This window comes from Carettochelys insculpta, chromosome 22 (genome assembly GCF_033958435.1).
Source record: "Carettochelys insculpta isolate YL-2023 chromosome 22, ASM3395843v1, whole genome shotgun sequence".
In the NCBI taxonomy this organism is placed as follows: domain Eukaryota; kingdom Metazoa; phylum Chordata; order Testudines; family Carettochelyidae; genus Carettochelys; species Carettochelys insculpta.
Genome location: NC_134158.1, coordinates 9,171,058 through 9,187,955, shown reverse-complemented (window position 1 = coordinate 9,187,955; position 16,898 = coordinate 9,171,058). Strand labels below are relative to the sequence as shown.

General features: G+C 58.8%; 3 protein-coding genes across 5 annotated transcripts in view; 1 reads left to right on the top strand and 2 right to left on the bottom strand.

Annotated features, from left to right (window-relative positions):
* The window catches only part of LOC142024752 (uncharacterized), a 44,299-nt gene extending 27,598 nt beyond the window's left edge, over positions 1 to 16,701 (bottom strand). The window contains exon 1 of the mRNA XM_075016940.1: positions 16,480 to 16,701. The gene's annotated coding sequence lies outside the window, so the exon portion shown is untranslated. The remainder of the gene's footprint in view (positions 1 to 16,479) is intronic.
* Positions 59 to 5,310, top strand: LOC142024793 (uncharacterized). 3 transcript variants are annotated; one of them, XM_075017017.1, is made up of 6 exons: positions 194 to 325; positions 1,438 to 1,525; positions 2,064 to 2,190; positions 2,766 to 2,879; positions 3,189 to 4,598; positions 5,177 to 5,310. In XM_075017017.1, exons 2-6 carry the CDS (start codon positions 1,511 to 1,513, stop codon positions 5,191 to 5,193), a joined length of 1,683 nt encoding a protein of 560 aa, XP_074873118.1. In that variant the 5' UTR covers positions 194 to 325; positions 1,438 to 1,510; the 3' UTR covers positions 5,194 to 5,310. The 3 variants fall into 3 exon arrangements, with proteins under 3 accessions (XP_074873119.1, XP_074873118.1, XP_074873117.1); XM_075017018.1 differs by lacking the exon at positions 5,177 to 5,310 and having other exon boundaries at positions 59 to 325; positions 3,189 to 4,762; XM_075017016.1 differs by lacking the exon at positions 5,177 to 5,310 and having other exon boundaries at positions 3,192 to 4,762.
* Positions 13,461 to 16,816, bottom strand: LOC142024681 (uncharacterized). Its single transcript, XM_075016835.1, is given in 4 exon segments — positions 13,461 to 14,437; positions 14,734 to 14,847; positions 15,970 to 16,096; positions 16,780 to 16,816. Coding segments are annotated over 3 exon segments (1,218 nt in total). The 5' UTR covers positions 16,780 to 16,816.
* Positions 16,817 to 16,898: the final 82 nt, after the last annotated feature.

Below are 16,898 nucleotides of genomic sequence, written 5' to 3'. Positions count from 1 at the left end.
GGACCCGGGGGCGGCCGGAGCCGCGGGGGGAAGCGATCGCTGGCTGCCCCCAGCCGGCCGCAGGAAGCGAGCGGCAGCCGCTGCGGGGCCTCTGCTCCCCGGTTCCCTCCCGGGCGGGCGGGGGCTGCTGCGGGGCCCCGGAGCCCTGGCTGCAGCCGGGAGAGGGGAACCTCCAGCCGCAGCCGCAGCCGGGCCAGTCCCGCTGCTCCCCGGGAGCCGCTCCCCGGGCGGGCGGGCGGTCAGCGCCCCCAGCCTGGCCAGGGCCCTGCCCGGCCCAGCCCCAGCCCCTGCCCCTGGCCCAGGGCGGGCAGCGCTCGGGGGGAAGGTAAGAGCCCCCGGCCCGGCCCAGCCCCGGGAGCGGTGCCCGGTGCCCCCGGGCGGGCGGGCTGCAGGGGGAGGGTTCGGCCCCGGGCTGCTCCCCGCCGGGCTGGCTGCGATCCCCGCCGGGTCCGGGTAGTCGCCCCTGGGGACGGGGCCCAGGCCCTGTGCACGGTCTGGGAGCTCTGCCCCGCTGTGAGCGGGGCCAGGCCGGACGCTGGCGCTGGGCTCTCCCGGGGACAAGGCGCTGCCTGGCTCTGAGCTTGGAGCGTCACCCCTGGTGCTCCCCGCAGGGACTGGGCCTGGCCCCCTGGGGAGCCTCCCCTGCCGCACAGAGGCCATCGCCTCCACCCCGTCCTCTGCGGTGACCCCCCAGCCTGGGAATCGCTGGGCCGCGGGAGGGAGCCCCTCTTGTCTCCACACCCATCAGCACCCTTCGGCCCAGTTCCTCTGGGGGCACCCCCAGCCCTGGGCTGTGCCCTAGGCGGGGTCGGCAGGGAGCTCTGAATCTGGGCCGTGGGGCACTTAGAGGGAGGTTCTGTGGCAGTGGATTGGGTCAGAGTGGGGGGCTGGGGGTGCCTGGCTGTAGGGGAGGGAGAAAGGGTTGGGGAGGCTGGGGGTGCCTGGCTGTAGCGGATGGGCTTGGGCGGGGCTGGGGGTGCCAGGCTCTGGGGCAGGGGAGGGGGATGGGGTTGGGGGTACCTGGCTCTGGTGGAGAAGTGGGGGATGGGGGTAGGGGGGTGAGTTCCAGGTACTGGGTGCACCGTGAAGTTATAACAAGCGCTGACGTGTGCCGCGAGGTGACAGGTTGCTGAGCGCTGGTCTGGATGGTTTTGGTCCTGCCAGGAGGGCGGGGGCTGCGGTCGATGACCTCTCTAGCGCCCTTCCGGTCCTAGTGTTTTATGAGTCTCTGGTTCGTCGCTCAGACTCTCTCCCTGGGGGGCTAAAAGGGTCTCAGGGGAGGGGCCGGGTCTGTGTTGTAACACAGCGACTGCAGGTTTTACCTCCCAGCCGGGCAGAGCCCAGAGACTCTGTCTCTGGCGAGAGCCCGGGGAAAGTCAGGGAGGGACATGGACCCGGCCCCTTCTGTAACCTCCCCCATCCCCCTCTCGCCCCCAGCCTGAGGAATCGGAGCCACGTTTCCCTCCAGGTCGTCCCGTCGCCCAGCAGCCAGGGCAGGGCCACGGCTGGGATGGAGCTGGCTCAGGTAGGGGATTGTGAGAAACATGGAGGTGGGGCTGAGGGGTGTTTGGTGGGGGGAGGAAACACACAGAGAGCAGCAGGTTGGTGACCCCAGGTGATGACCCTGCTGGGACACATTGAACCTGTGATGAATTTCCTGAAAAGACCCATGGGGGGGGGTGCATAGGAAGGGTCATTCCCCCATTTCTGACCCCCAGACGTCCCCCCGGGCAGGGCTGGGAAAACTGCCCGGACTCCCGGAGCCGCAGCCGGACCCGGCCGGCCAGAGGCTGCTGGGAAACCCGGAGGGAAGCTGTCGGGATCCCTGTCCCCTGCTCAGAGCTCTGCTCCCTGGAGCAGCCTGGGGCTGGCGGCGTGTGGGGAACGAGCAGCCCCTGCCCGGCGCCGTGTGCCGGGGGACAAGGAGCTCTCACCTTTCCCCCTCCCCTTGCTGGTGCTCGGAGCAGGGCGGGGGGGCTCTGCCTTTCTGGGCCTCCTCCCCCCTGGACAGCAGGCCGGGGGCCGGGGCAGCGGCGCTGAGCGGGGGCCTGTGGTCGTTGCAGATGGCGGTGACCTTCGAGGAGGTGGCTGTGTATTTCACCCCGGGGCAGGGGGCGCTGCTGGGCCCCGCTCAGAGAGCCCTCTACAGGGCCGTCATGCAGGAGAACTACCAGGCGGTGACCTCGCTGGGTAAGGGCGTCCCGGCCCCTCGGGTATGGGAAGCCGGAGGAGATGGGGTGTCTGCGTATCTTTCTGATCACTTGCTCATTTGGATGGGAGGTGAATGGGTTCTCCAGCACACAGCTGCCCTTTGTCCCCTTCCCTATGGGTCAGGGTGTCAAAGCCTCCTTTGTCAGCCAGCACATCCCCATCCCTCCAGACTTCAGAGGGGCAGAATTCGTTCCTTGGCCTGGCTGTATCGATGGTCCCAGAATCCCAGCTCACCTTCCTCGTTGGGGCTAGCTCCAGCCACGGGCAGGGCTCTGGGCTGGGCAGGTTTAGAAAAAGGCAGGGTCTTAACTGCGCAGCTGTGTGAGTGTCAGGAGGGCCCCCGATTACCTGGGAAATCCTAGTGAGGGCATCACAATTCCCGCCACCTGTCCAGACATCAGCATCTCCCCAAGGGGCTCAGTGATCCTGCTCCCATCCTCTTGGGTTTCCCAGCACAGCCGGGGGACAGGTTCCACTCAGGGAATGTCCTTTGTGGCAGACACTCTCTTGACCCTCCCTACCCCTGACCTGGTCTGATTTCCCCCCCTGCGCAGGGTTCCCCGTTCCCAAACCAGAGCTGATCACCCAGCTGGAGCGAGGGGAAGAGCCGTGGGTGTCTGATCTCCAGGCCGGGGAGGAAAGAGAGATCCCAGGAGGCACCGGTACAGGTGAGGACTGACCCAGAAACCATCTGGGAGATGAAGGAAAAAGCTGAGCATCCCAAAACTGTGGGGTGAGTGAGTGCCCTGAGCTCTGCCTCCTCTCACCCAGGGCCGGGCTGTAGTCAGCAGATATCGCTCATGGCTGTCCCTGCCCTGGGAGCTGCAGGAGTTTCCTTCTCTGTGAGCGTTCGGGTGGGAAGTGGAGGCAGAATGCAGTGGCTCAGTCTGTGACACTTCAGTGTGTTGTTTTCCCCTGGGGCTGTTCCTCTTTCCCCCAGCACAGTGACTCCTGTCTGGCTTGTGTCTCTCTCCCAGCAGGTGATGAGACAGGGAGTATAAAGCAGGAAGAGAATAAAGATCAGGAACCACCTGGGGTAATGGAATCACAGGCCTCCCTTGTGGGAAGACCTGAATGGAATTTCCTCCAGTGCTTGGAAGAGGGAGAAACCTGGAAAAATTGTCACAGCTCAGAGAGTCAGCTGGGACATCCCCCAAGGAAAAAAGTGGCCGAATATATTAAAGGGGAAGGAGACAAGGATCCTACGGGCCAGCCGAAAAATTCCAAAGAAGAGAAAGTCTATCCTTGCCGCCATTGTGGGAAATTGTTCATGCTGAGATTACATCTTGTGTCACTCCACATAATCCATCCTGGAGAGAAACCCCTCCAGTGCTGGGAGCAGGGGGAAAGCTTCCATAACTGCTCGGATCTGAATGATTCAGGGAACAGCCGCATGGGAGCAAAACCCTACACCTCCCTTGATGACGGGGACAGTTTGAACAGACATGAAACAGGCCACACAGGAAAGAGACGGCATCAGTGTTTAGAATGTGGGCAGACTTTCATACGCAGGTCAGGTCTTCTTAAACATCAGGCAGTCCACACTGGAGAGAGACCCCATAAGTGCTTAGACTGTGGGAAAAGTTACATACAGAGGTCAGACCTTGTTACACATCAGGCCACCCACACAGGAGAGAGACCCCATAAGTGCTCAGACTGCGGGAAGAGTTTCATACGGAGGGCAGATCTTGCTAGACATCAGGCCATCCACACGGGAGAGAGACCCCACAAGTGCTCAGACTGTGGGAAAAGTTACATACAGAGGTCGGATCTTGCTAGACATCAGGCATTCCACACGGGAGAGAGACCCCATAAGTGCTTAGACTGTGGGAAAAGTTACATACAAAAGTCAGACCTTGTTAGCCATCAGGCAATCCACACAGGAGAGAGACCCCACAGATGCTTAGACTGTGGGAAAAGTTTCATACGGAAGTCAGACCTTGTTAAACATCAGGCTGTCCACACAGCAGAGCGTCCCCATAAGTGTTTGGACTGTGGGAAAAGCTTCATACGGACATCAGATTTTGCAAAACATCAAGCTGTCCACACAGGAGAGAGACCCCATAAGTGCTTAGACTGTGGGAAAAGTTACATACAAAAGTCAGACCTTGTTAGCCATCAGGCAATCCACACAGGAGAGAGACCCCACAGATGCTTAGACTGTGGGAAAAGTTTCATACGGAAGTCAGACCTTGTTAAACATCAGGCTGCCCTCACAAAAGAGCGGCCCCATAAGTGCTTGGACTGCGGGGAAATTTTCTCACAGAGGTCGTGTCTTCTAACTCACCACAAGACCCACACAGGAGAGAGACCCCACAAGTGCTCGGACTGTGGGAAAAGCTTCACAAACCGATCAGCCCTTGTCTTACATCTGAGAATCCACACAGGTGAGAGACCCCACAAGTGCTGGGACTGTGGGAAAAGTTTCAAACAGAAATCACACCTCATGAAGCATGGGAGAATCCATACAGGGTCTGTGACACAGGGCCAGAAAGGGGTTAAGCAGCCTGCTGGCGAATTGACACCTCTTCAATGTATAGATTCATGTTAGAAATGGGTTTAAATAACAATTAGGGCTCTTCTGTACCACATAAACTGGAGCTTGCAAATTTAAACTTGAGTTGCTAAAGAACTTAGATGAGGACCACTTGGGAAGGAAGTGAAGCCACCCAGTTCTAGAGTTCTAGCCTGGCCCCTGGCTAGTCTCCAGGGCCACTCTGGTCCCAGTGTATCCCCCCTGAATTGCAGGCTTCCTCCCTGCAGCCAATCCCTAAGCACACAAAACAAATACAGTAAACAACAGAGTTTTGAATATAATTTCAGTGAATGTAGGATTGTGGGTTCAAAGCCAGTGGCAGCGTTACTGGAAACCTGAGGTTTTATTGTAGAAGAAAGGCCACTGTTAATTTTTTCATGAGTTTCTCTGTTTCCTCTACCCTAAAAATTCTGATTGTTTGTGAGTTAGGTGGACCAGTGCTCTGATCTCATCGTTGCAAAAGAAGAAGAAATCGTGCTTTGGAGAGAGCAGACATTTTCACTGGAGGAATTTCATACAGAGTTCCCATGAGTTAATCTTTAATACAATTCGGTGTACACGGATGCTGTAAATTGGTTTGGTTTTTTTTTTTGTTGTTAAGGGTTTTGCCATGAAACCTGGACGGGGCAAATTCAAAGAATTGTGTTTGCTGATTTTGCCAAAACGTTTCTGTATTTTAACTGGGATTGTTTTACAAAATTACCAATAGCAAGATTTAGGTTCGATCTGCTGGAATGCCATTTCTCTCACGCGTTCAAGGCCCAGCGTCAGACTCGGAGCAGCCCTATCGACCTTCTGCCATGAAGACAGCCGCGAAAGGTGACTGCTGCAAAGTTGATTTTTTTGGCACACGTAGCAGCCGTCAACTTCCTGGGTAAGTGTAGATGTAGCCTGGTCACAAACCAGGAGCTTTGCAACAGAGCAGGGCAAGAACCACTTGAGGTTCAAACGGAGAGAAGAAAGTGGAGATGGGCCAGTCCACACTCTCAGAAAACTGTCTTCCAGCATCGTGCATCAAACTCTCGCATGCAACCTGCAAGGAAAACACAAGAGAGGAAGACCTCAGACAACGGGGAGAAGGTCGACTGAGATGGGAGGGCAACTGGGGTATTCCTGGAGTCAGAAGTTTTGTCCTGAGACAGTGGATGACCTATGCTCCACTGGGAGGACAAGGCTTTAAGTCAAGATAACTCCCTAAAGGAGCAGGTTGGCTCTGCCTGCTGGCCTCTATTCTTCCCCTCCCATGGTGTCAGGCTCTGAGCTGCCAGGCCTGGAGGTGCTGGTTGGGGCTCGGCCCTGGTAGCACAAAGGAAGCTCCGGACACAGGACCTTCCTTTCTGCAGGGGAAGGTGTCCCACAGCCCGATCGCCCCCAGAAACGTGTCCCCTGCTGCGGCCGGCTCCGGGCCCCTCTCAAGGACCAGAACCAGCTCCTCCCTGTGCTGCGGGCACTGGGGACTCCGGAACAATTCCCAGGCGGCCCAGACACCCCCCGGCGCCCCCCTCCTCGGGGCCTGCCCGTCTCCTTTCTGCACCGCTGACACTGGGACCTCTGCCCGACGCCCCTTAATGCTGGAGACACTGCCTGGGGCTGGGGGCTGCGGCGCGCCCGGAGCTTCGCTAGGACCCAGGGGCGGCCGGAGCCGCGCGGGGAAGCGATCGCTGGCTGCCCCCGGCCGGCCACAGGAAGCGAGCGGCAGCCGCTGCGGGGCCTCTGCTCCCCGGTTCCCTCCCTCCCGGGCGGGGGCTGCTGCGGGGCCCCGGAGCCCTGGCTGCAGCCGGGAGAGGGGAATCTCCAGCCGCAGCCGAGCCAGTCCCGCTGCTCCCCAGGAGCCGCTCCCCGGGCGGGCGAGCGGGCAGCGCCCCCAGCCTGGCCAGGGCCTTGCCCGGCCCAGCCCCTGCCCCTGGCCCTGGCGTTGCTGGTGTAGATATGTGGGCAGAGCTGGCAACGAGGTTTGTTGCATGGATGGGTCCCTGAGTTAGAGTGACTGTGGTGCGGTGTATAGTTGCTGGTTAGGATTTGCTTCAGGTTGGCAGGTTGTCTGTGGGCAAGGACTGGTCTGCCTCCCAAGGCCTGTGAAAGTGGGGGATCCTTGTCCAGGATGGGTTGTAGATCCTTGATGATGCGCTGTAGAGGTTTTAGCTGAGGACTGTAGGTGATGGCTAGTGGTGTTCTGTTGGTTTCTCCCTTGGGCTTGTCCTGTAGTAAGAGGCTTCGTGGCACACGTCTGGCTCTGTTGATCTGTTTTTTCGCTTCTTCAGGTGGGTGTTGCGGTTTCAAGAATGCTTGGCAGAGATCCTGTAGGTGTTTGTCTCTGTCGGAGGGGTTGGAGCAAATGCGGTTATATCTTAGTGCTTGGCTGTAGACAATGGACCGTGTGGTGTGTCTGGGATGGAAGCTGGAGGCATGAAGGTAGGCGTAGCAGTCAGTGGGTTTATGGTACAGGGTGGTATTGATGTGGCCATCGCATATTAGCACCGTGGTGTCCAGGAAGTGGATCTCCTGTGGAGACTGTTCCAGGCTGAGGCTGAAAGGGACTGGACTGAGATGAACAAGAAAACTGGGATCATAGAACAATAGAGCTGGAAGAGACCTAAGAAGCCATCAAGTCCAGCCCCCTGCCCAAAGCAGGACCAAACCCCATCAGATCAGCCCCACCAGGGCTTTGTCCAGGCGAGACTTAAACACCTCCAGGGATGGAGACTCCACCACTGCCCTGGGTGGACCATTCCAATGCTTCACCACCCTCCTTGTGAAAAAGCTTTTCCTCATGTTCAACCTGGACCTTCCCAGCCGCAACTTGAGACCATTGTTCCGTGTTCTGCCATCCGTGACCACCGTGAACAGCCTCTCTCCAGCCTCTTTGCAGCCTCCCCTCAGTGAGTGGAAGGCTGTTATCAAGTCCCCCCTCAGTCTTCTCTTCTGCAGACTAAACAGACCCAATTCCCTCAACTTTTCTTGATAGGTCACATGCTCCAGCCCCCCTAATTATTTCGGTCGCCCACCACTGGACCAAAGTAAATATCAAAGTAGACTGACCTGCAAGGCCTAGCAAGCTTCTGAAACCGTGCCGGGAATCCCTTTTGAACCAGAAGGCGACATGGATTTCCATTGCAAGAAACTACGCACAGCTGTGACTTCCCAACTTCACTCGAACAGGGCGACCAGAGCCTGACGGGCGTGGCTCCTGCCTGGCTGGGAGCTGGACTAGCGCAGCTGTTACCCCGGTCCTGGCTCCCCACAGCTGCCCCTTTCCCGCAGCCAGGGAGCAACCAGCCGCCAGCAGAGTGGCACCTGGGTGACCATCTGTCCCATTCTGGCCAGGACACCTGGTCATCCTCCCATCCTGTATTGGGCCGGGGAGGTAGAGTCACACTTCTCAGGTATGGGGCTCCCAGGGATCCAGCTGCCCGTGGCTGGGGTGAGGACTGGCCTGAGCAAACCCCAGGCCAAGGAGGCGACACACCCCAGCAGGCCCTCACCTCTACTGCAGCCCTGGCGGGGGGAGGGGGAGAGAGAAACTCCTCCAGAAGCTCCCTCAGCCTGGTGGAAGCCCCCCCACCCCTGACCCCGCTTCCAGCTGGGATCCCCCTGCCCTGGAGATGAGGAGAAGGCACTTGGTCCAGGCCCCACCTCGCTAGACACCTGGCCCCTCTCCTGCTGGACTTCCCAAATGATGGCACATTCCCACTGGTGGTGGATGTGCTACAGCAGCCCCAGTTCTGGTGGGGGTTCCCCACGCCACCCCCTTACGCAGGATCCTGGCCCTGCCTTTCCAGGACGCCAGCCCCGGCCTGGCACCTACCGGCTCAGCTGCACCACCTGTGCCAGGGCTGGGCACCAGCTGCCACTGGTGCTGCGGTCGGGGCTCTGTTCGCAGCTCTGTCTGGAGGCTACATACAGGGTCTGCGCCCCCCCCACCCCCACCCCCAGCGGCACCTTCAGGCCACAGGCAGGGGCCCAACCTTGGCCTCCTTAACTCTGCCCGCACGGCCCAGCCACCTACCCTGAGCTACCAGCCCATGCTGCACCCCCCCGCCCCCCAAGAACCCTGTTGCTGCAGCTGGCATTTCGTGAGTGCTTGCCGCTGCAGGTGGCATCCTCCCCACCCCCGCCCGCACCTAAACAATGGCTGATGCAGTTCAGCAGCTGAGCTTAAAGCAGGGGATGACGTGGGGTGGGGGGGGCTAACTGGGCAGGTCCCCCCCCCCCCCCAAACACGCTGGGCAGGCTGCACGGGCCAGAAGGTGGGGGTGGGGGCTACATGCACCACAGCTGATGGAGCAAAGCCAGCTGGGACCACCTTGCTCTGGTTCCCTGACCTCCCCCCCGCCCCATGGTTGCCTGTAAATATGCCTGGTGGCCCCCGGGCCACCTTGGTTTTTTTTTGGGGGGGGGGGGGCTCTTTCTCCCTTCCTTCCGGCTAGAGAAGGGCACATGGCCAGTGCACCTCACCCCAGAACCCCTGCCCTCTCCTGTTGTGTCTCCCACAGATTGTGCGGCCAGGTAACACCATGTGCCTGGGGGGGCCAGGAGGAGGAGGAGCCTGGGGTGGGGGGGCTGGAACCAGGCAGCTGGGTTGGTCGTGGGTGGGTTGGGCTGGGGCTGGGACCGGGACCAGGCAGCTGGAAATGGGTCAGCTGTAATATTCCCTCCCGGTGTCCAGAGCCTCCCTGCCCCAGGGACGTGGGGGGCTGAGGCAGAATTTGGCGTGGGGGAGGCGCAGCACCCAGGGGCCGGGGGGAACAACTGAAAGATGACAATTGCCGTAGTTTAATAGGTGAGGGCCTTGGTGCGGCCTTCCCTCCAGCCGGGGGGTGTTCAACCTCTGCCCCAGCGCCCGGCCCCACTCCGCTCCTTTCCTCAGCCGCTGCTCCATCTCTTCCTGCCCCTGCTCTGCCCTCACCCCACCCCCGCTATTGCACCCCTTCCCCAGACCCACGCCCAGCCTGTTCTCCACCTTCTCCCCACAGAGCGCCACATCCCGCTGCCTCCCGCCACTTCCCAAAGGCCATGGAACAGCAACGCTGGCGTTGCCATTCAAGCCGAATGCTGGCGTCACAGGTGTGGGAAGCTGGGGTGCAGGGGGGGGCTGCAGAACCGCCACATTTTCCACCCCAATTCTCCATGCCCAAGGGTTGGTCCTGCAGCTGGCTCCATAGGCCCTGTGTCCCGGCCTCTGGGCAGCCCCTTGGGAGTCCTGCTGGCACCTCACCCTGGTCTTTGTGTGACCTCCACCAGGGTCCCACCAGCTTCAGCACTCCCTGGGATCCCACAACTGCCACCATTGAGGTTCCCACCATCCACCAGCCCTGGGGTCCAGCCCCCAGCCCTAGAGGCTCTGGGTTCTGTCACTGTCCCGGAGCACCACAGCCACATCCAGTTGTAACTAATCTCCCAACTCACCCAGACCGGATGGACCAGGTGCTCTTTTCAGCCATAGCAACCCTCAGTGGGACCCCAGCTTGGGGCACAAATGAGGCTTGGGGGGGGGGCACAGCTCAGCACCCCTGCCCTAAAATGGTCTCAGCAACATTGTTTGGCATGTGCTGCTATTTAATGCACAACAATTCCCCTGGCAGTAGGAGAAACTCAATTCTTCTATGTTACAGCAAAGGGCAACTGAACGGCAGGTGTCTTCTCCTGCCCCAGGGTCCAGCCCTGGTCAGTCCCAGCCCACAGCCGCTCCCCGCTCCCACATGAACCACCGCAAGTGGGGGAGAGGCTGGGAGCCCCTCACAAAGTGAACAGCCCCAGAGCTGGGATTCCCTCCTGGCTTTGGTGGGAGGGATCCATGTTGGGGAATGGGGCAGAGCAAGCCCCACCCATGCAGGAGGCTGCAGTGGAGGAGGGAAAGGTGGACAGCTGGGTTGTCAGGCTCCTTGTCTCCCTCTGGCTCTAGGATGGGGCTGCCCTGGTCCCCAAGCTTCCTGTTCCTCTCTGCCCAACGTTCTCCTGGTGCCACAGGCCCCTACAACCCGTTCCCCATCCCCACCACCATACGCTGGCACATTTATTACCTGGCTCGCCACTGCATCCCGAGACCACAGTCCTACGCCCGCCTTGGCCAAGCTGGCTTACCACACGCTGCCAGCACGCTGATGGGAAAGGAGAGGACCAAGCTATCGACTACACAAGATGGGTTTTATGGCATTGGAAGGCAGAGGTCACGGCCAAAACAGAATACAAACACACAGGCTGAACTCTCAAGCCGGCCTCTAGATTAAGCCCATCTTCTCTCCCCACCGGCTGGTGGTGCAGGCCTTAATTGACAGATGGTCCCTGAAACCTGGACCAGCCTCCTCCGCTGGAATCTTGGCGCTACTTAAGAGCATCAGTGGAGATACTGAAGGGCTGGTTGGACAAGCCGTCTGGAGGGAATGCTCTAGATCAGTGTTTTGTCAACTATGTTCCGCGGAACACTGGGGTTCCGTGAACAACTCGGGGACATCTGGAAAAATAATTCCAAGTATCTATTGTCTGTTATTACAATGTTCCTTCTTCCTTGCCTGATTAAATGACTTCAGTTTGGTTTTGCGGGATACGTTGCTGTTTGTTTGTTTCTTTTCCTGGTCTGTCAACAACTTTTTTTTTTTTGGTAAGAAAATTTTCAGAAGCGTGACGCCCAAAAATATTATCGGCTGGTGATATCTGGTCTCAATAAGTCTAAGACACACTGGGCTAGATGGAGCTTGGTCCTGCTGTGAGGGCAGGAGACTGGATTTGATGAGCTCGCAAGGTTCTGTCCCGTGCTGGTATGCTATGATTTAATCTTCTTCCAATTGTGCTGCTTGCTTGCAGCTTGTGGGCGGGAGGAGATGGACCAAGCATGGAACACTTATGTTCTTGCTCCATGGGCTTGGAGAACACACCTGGTATGTCACATGGGCCCTGCTGGCCCAGGCGAGGTTGAATGATTCCCCTCTTATGGCCTGATGCAAGTGAGTCATTGACTTGTAATTCCTCTGCTGGACAATGGGTGGTGATGTCTGTTCAGCACCCACCCTGGCCTCGGTTAGCTCCTTTGCTGTTGTCTCTGCAGAGCTAGCCAGCCCCTGAAGTTCTCCCGTTTACAGCACATATCACGGACAAGCATATAACATAACGTCTTAACTTCATATTCATTGCTGAGATCCATATTTACATAGAAGAATCCATTTCAGCTGCCCAGAACCTTCCCCCTGGTCGATCCCATAGCCTGCTTCATACGCAGCATCACACTTCGATATCAGTGAGGACTACAGAGGTGATAGGAAGGTGGAGAATATCACAACCATATTTTACTGTCCTGGCTCCCTCTTTTTTTTTTATCGCCTGTTTAATTCTCACCCCAAAGGGCGAAAATGTACAAACACTAAGTCCCTTGGCCTGGAGGAATGTGGGAAAACCTCAGCATGAGATAATCTGTCCCCAGATAGACACACCAGGGACTAACGATCCCTCTGCTAAGCAGCCAGGGGGAGGACAAGATGCTCCAGATGTTCTGCTCTACTCTGCGCTGGTTAGGCCTCAGCTGGAGGATTGTGTCCAGTTCTGGGCACCGCAGTTCAAAAAAGATGTGGAGAAACTAGAGAGGGTCCAGAAAAGAGCGACAAGAATGATTAAAGGTCGAGAGAATGTGACCTATGAAGAAAGGCTGAAAGAATTGGGCTTGTTTAGTTTGGAAAAGAGAAGATTGAGGGGGGACATGATAGCGGTGTTCAGGTATCTGAAGGGGAGTCATAAGGAGGAAGGAGAGAACTTGTTCTTGGCCTCTGAGGATAGAACAAGAGGCAATGGGCTTAAACTGCAGCAAGGGAGGTTTAGGTTGGACATTAGGAAAAGGTTCCTAACTGTCAGGTGGTCAAACAGTGGAATAAATTGCCCAGGGAGGTTGTGGAATCGCCATCGCTGGAGATATTTAAGAACAGGTTAGATAGATGTCTGTCAGGGATGGTTTAGACAGTACTTGGTCCTGCCATTGGGGCAGGGGGCTGGACTCGATGGCCTCTCGAGGTCCCTTCCAGTCCTAGTGTTCTATGATTCTATGAGTTTGTCCCGCTGGCTGGAGTGGGTCACTTATGAGGGCTGACCTCCATGCAGGCAGACCAACCACCCAGCAGACACCCCAAGTGGGAGGTGAGTTTTGTAATTAGACTTCACCACGCCAGGGACAAATGGAAAGACCTAACTCCTACTCCCACTCCGACCCAGACTCCCAGATGGATGGAAGGAGCATCACCAGGTGGCTGGGGGAGCCCAGCCCGGATGCTGGGAAACACGCAGGCATGGAGACCTTCTCAAGAGTGAAGGTGAGGCCAGAGCCAAGCGTCCTCCTCATCTCCAGGGCCGGGGGATCGTGGCTGGGAAGGGACGGGGGTTTGAAGAAGCGTCAGCCAGGCAAAGAAAGTACACAGAGGAGTTTCTCTCTTCCTTCCCCCACCTGTGGCCCAGCCAGGGCTGCAGCCAGGACAAGGGGCTGATGGGGGTGTCTCCTCCTCGGCCTGGGGTTTGCTCAGACCAAGCAGAGCCAGAGAGCCCTAACCAGCTGCTGCTGAATCCTCACCCCAGCCATGGGCAGCTGGACCCCTGGGTGCCTCACGCCCCTGAGGCATGTGGGGAGAAGGGAATGGGGCTGTTATTGTCTGAGAGAATTTCCCTGGTGTGGGGAAGAGTCTCTGATGTCCCACCTGCTCTTAGCTCCACTTGAAACATCTTCCACACACAGAACGTCTCAGAGGTTTCTCCCCTGTATGGCGTTGCAGATGCCTGATAATTCAGGACCAGCCACAGGCAGAATCTCTCCATTCTCTGGGTCGCTGACGCGTGAAGTCAAATTTTTCCGGCACTCATTCTATTTCGAGGGTCTCTCACCCTTGTGGATTTCTTGATGCTTGGTAAGCTCTGAGCTCTTACTGAAGCTCTGCCCACAGTCAAGACATTTACCAGGTCTCTCCTTCGCGTGGATTCTGCCATGTTCAGTCAGGTGTGAGCGCCGCCGGAAAGCTTTCCCACAGTCCGCACATTTATGGGGTTTCTCTCCCGTGTGAATTTTCCGGTGTTTATTGAGGGTGGACTTCTGCCTGAAACTTCGCCCACACTCGAGGCACGGAAAGGGTCTTTCTCCCGTGTGGATTCGCTCGTGTTTAATAAGGTACGAACTTTCCATAAAACTTTTCCCACACTCCAGGCATTTATAGGGCCTCTCTCCTGTGTGGATTCGCCCGTGCTTCATAAGGTAGGACCTTTTGCTAAAGCTTTTCCCACACTCCAGGCATTTGTAGGGTTTCTCTCCCGTGTGCAGCCTCTGGTGCGTACTCCAATTTGACTTCTCGCTGAAGCTTTTCCCACAATCCAAACATTGATAGAGTTTCTCTCCAGTGTGGATTTTCCAATGTCTAATCAGGTACGTACTGATACGGAAGCCTTTCCCACACTCCAGGCATTTGAAGGGTTTGTCTTCATTGGGACTTGTCTGTGGGACTGGGCTTTCCTTGGCATCCTTGCATCCTCCGCCACCTTGAATGGATTCATCCAGCTTCTGCCTGGGATAATTTCCCAGCTGCATTTCTGATCTGTGCTCATCTCCATGTTCTGAGCCCTGGGAAATGTTCCCTTCAGCTCGACTCGAAAATGTGACCTGAGGTTCCATTTTTCCCAGACCTTCCTGCTGCTGATTCTCCTGCTTCTTCTCATTCACTGTCCTATCACCTGGTAGGAGAGAGAGAACCCAGACAGGAGTCACGGTAACTGACATTGCATTCTGCCTCCACAGTCCACCCAAACATCTCCAGAGAGGTGAGGTCAAGGGGGAAATTCCCAACAGCTAACAGGACAAGTGGGAAGCCATGACTGATCTCTGCCTTGATGCTAAACCTGCTGCTGACTGTAGCCCTGGTCTGGGTGAGGGGGGACAGACCAAAGGCTCTCACTCTCAGTAGCTTTTGGGAGTCCCCGATTTTTCCTTCACTTGCCAAACGTTCTTCTCCATTCCCCTAACTCCTCACCTGCGCAGGAGTCTTTTGGGCTTTCCCTTTCCTTGATAGCCTGGAGATCCGGGACCCACGGCTCTTCCCCTTGCTCCAGCCGGGTGATCAGCTCCGGTTTGGGAACGGGGAAGCCTGCACAGGCGACAAAATCAGGCAAGGTAAGGGCCTGTGGCGCACTGGGAGAATGTTGGTTATTAGGAACATTTCCTCAGTTTAACTGGACCCAACGTGGACCTGTGGTAGCTCAGATCTCTTGGGAGCAGCAGACATCTGGGGGTGAGGGAGTGTTAGAGGGGGTCTCAGGCAAGGGCGGCTCTTATCAGAGGCATGGCCAAAGAGCCAGGTATGGCCCTGACCAGACTTTGCCCCGGTTCCCCGGCTGATTCCTGCTCCATAGGCTGGATTCACGCTGCCTGGGAGAATCTGCCCCTTGTGGCGGATGCCAGCCTGGGGCACCGGCCAGTGGTACCGTACCAATGGGGTCTGGGCACCACTGGGCAAGGCAGGCTGGGACCTGGAGCAGAAGGGGTGGGTTCGGGGGGGCAGCCTCCACAAGCCAGTCATTTGCCCACCACCCATGGTCTCAGGGGAGCTGCACTCTGGGGGATTCGCTGACCAACACACAGCTCAGGGGTGAAATTACTGCTGACTTCCCAGCTGGCAGAACCTAGAGCCCTCCTGACAGCTGGAGCTAAGGGGGAATGACCCAGGCAGGGCAAAACCCTGCTCCTGCTCCCTGAGAACCAGAGGGATCAGGACAAATGAGCATGAAGTGGCAGTCCTAACCATGCTGGTGCAGAACGTGGGTGGGGCCACCCAGGACTATGCAAGCAGACACAATGTTCCCCGGCCTGCAGGACATGCTGCCTGTGATACCAGGGATTTCCCCTCCAAGCCCCTCTCCACCAGCTATCAACAGTCCCCCTCTCACCTCTGCCACACCAAGCGTTCTGCCTATCAAAGCCAGCGGTAGGGGCCAGGGAGCAGGGCAATTACCCAGGGCAAAGCCACCTTGGCCAGGTTTAGCTGCAGCCCTGGGCTTCAGCTGTCTGCCTTAGGCCCCAGCTCATCTAATGCTGGTCTTGTCTGGCGGCCGCGTCTGAATCCCGTTTGTAAATCCCCTCTCCACCATGAAGCTGGATGCTGGTTGAGAACCACTTCATTATGCAACTAGTTCCCTTCTCCTCCAGCTGAGCAGGGACAGACGTGCAGATCTCACAGCTTCTAATCCCCGAGGGGCCGGGGCGCCCTTACCCAGCGAGGTCACCGCCTGGTAGTTCTCCTGCATGACGGCCCTGTAGAGGGCTCTCTGAGCGGGGCCCAGCAGCGCCCCCTGCCCCGGGGTGAAATACACAGCCACCTCCTCGAAGCTCACCGCCATCTGCAACGACCACAGGCCCTGCTCAGCGCCGCTGCCCCGGCCCCCGGCCTGCTGTCCAGGGGGGAGGAGGCCCAGAAAGGCAGAGCCCCCCCGCCCTGCTCCGAGCACCAGGCGTCTGGGGGTCAGAAATGGGGGAATGATCCCCCCGCCCCCAACCCTCCCTTAGCCCCCTTCAGCCTCCCGCTCTGCTCCCCCCTCCCCAGGCAGCTGCCCCGGGCCCGGGGCGGGGATCGCAGCCAGCTCGGCGGGGAGCAGCCCGCGGCCGAACCCTCCCCCTGCAGCCCGCCCGCCCGGGGGCACCGGGCACCGCTCCCGGGTCTGGGCCGGGCCGGGCCGGGGGCTCTTACCTTCCCCCCGAGCGCTGCCCGCCCTGGGCCAGGGGCAGGGGCAGGGGCTGGGCCGGGCAGGGCCCTGGCCAGGCTGGGGGCGCTGCGCGCCCGCCCGGGGAGCGGCTCCTGGGGAGCAGCGGGACTGGCCCGGCTGCGGCTGCGGCTGGAGGTTCCCCTCTCCCGGCTGCAGCCAGGGCTCCGGGGCCCCGCAGCAGCCCCCGCCCGCCCGGGAGGGAGCCGGGGAGCAGAGGCCCCGCAGCGGCTGCCGCTCGCTTCCTGCGGCCGGCCGGGGGCAGCCAGCGATCGCTTCCCCCCGCGGCTCCGGCCGCCCCTGGGTCCTAGCGAGGAACTCACCCTGCTCTCGGCGGGCAGCGCCGCGCTGGGGCCGGGGGGAGCAGCCGGGCCGGGGCCGGGGCCGGGGCCGGGGCGGAGCGCAGGGTGGGGGCTCGGAGCGGGGCCGCTCGGGGACTTCC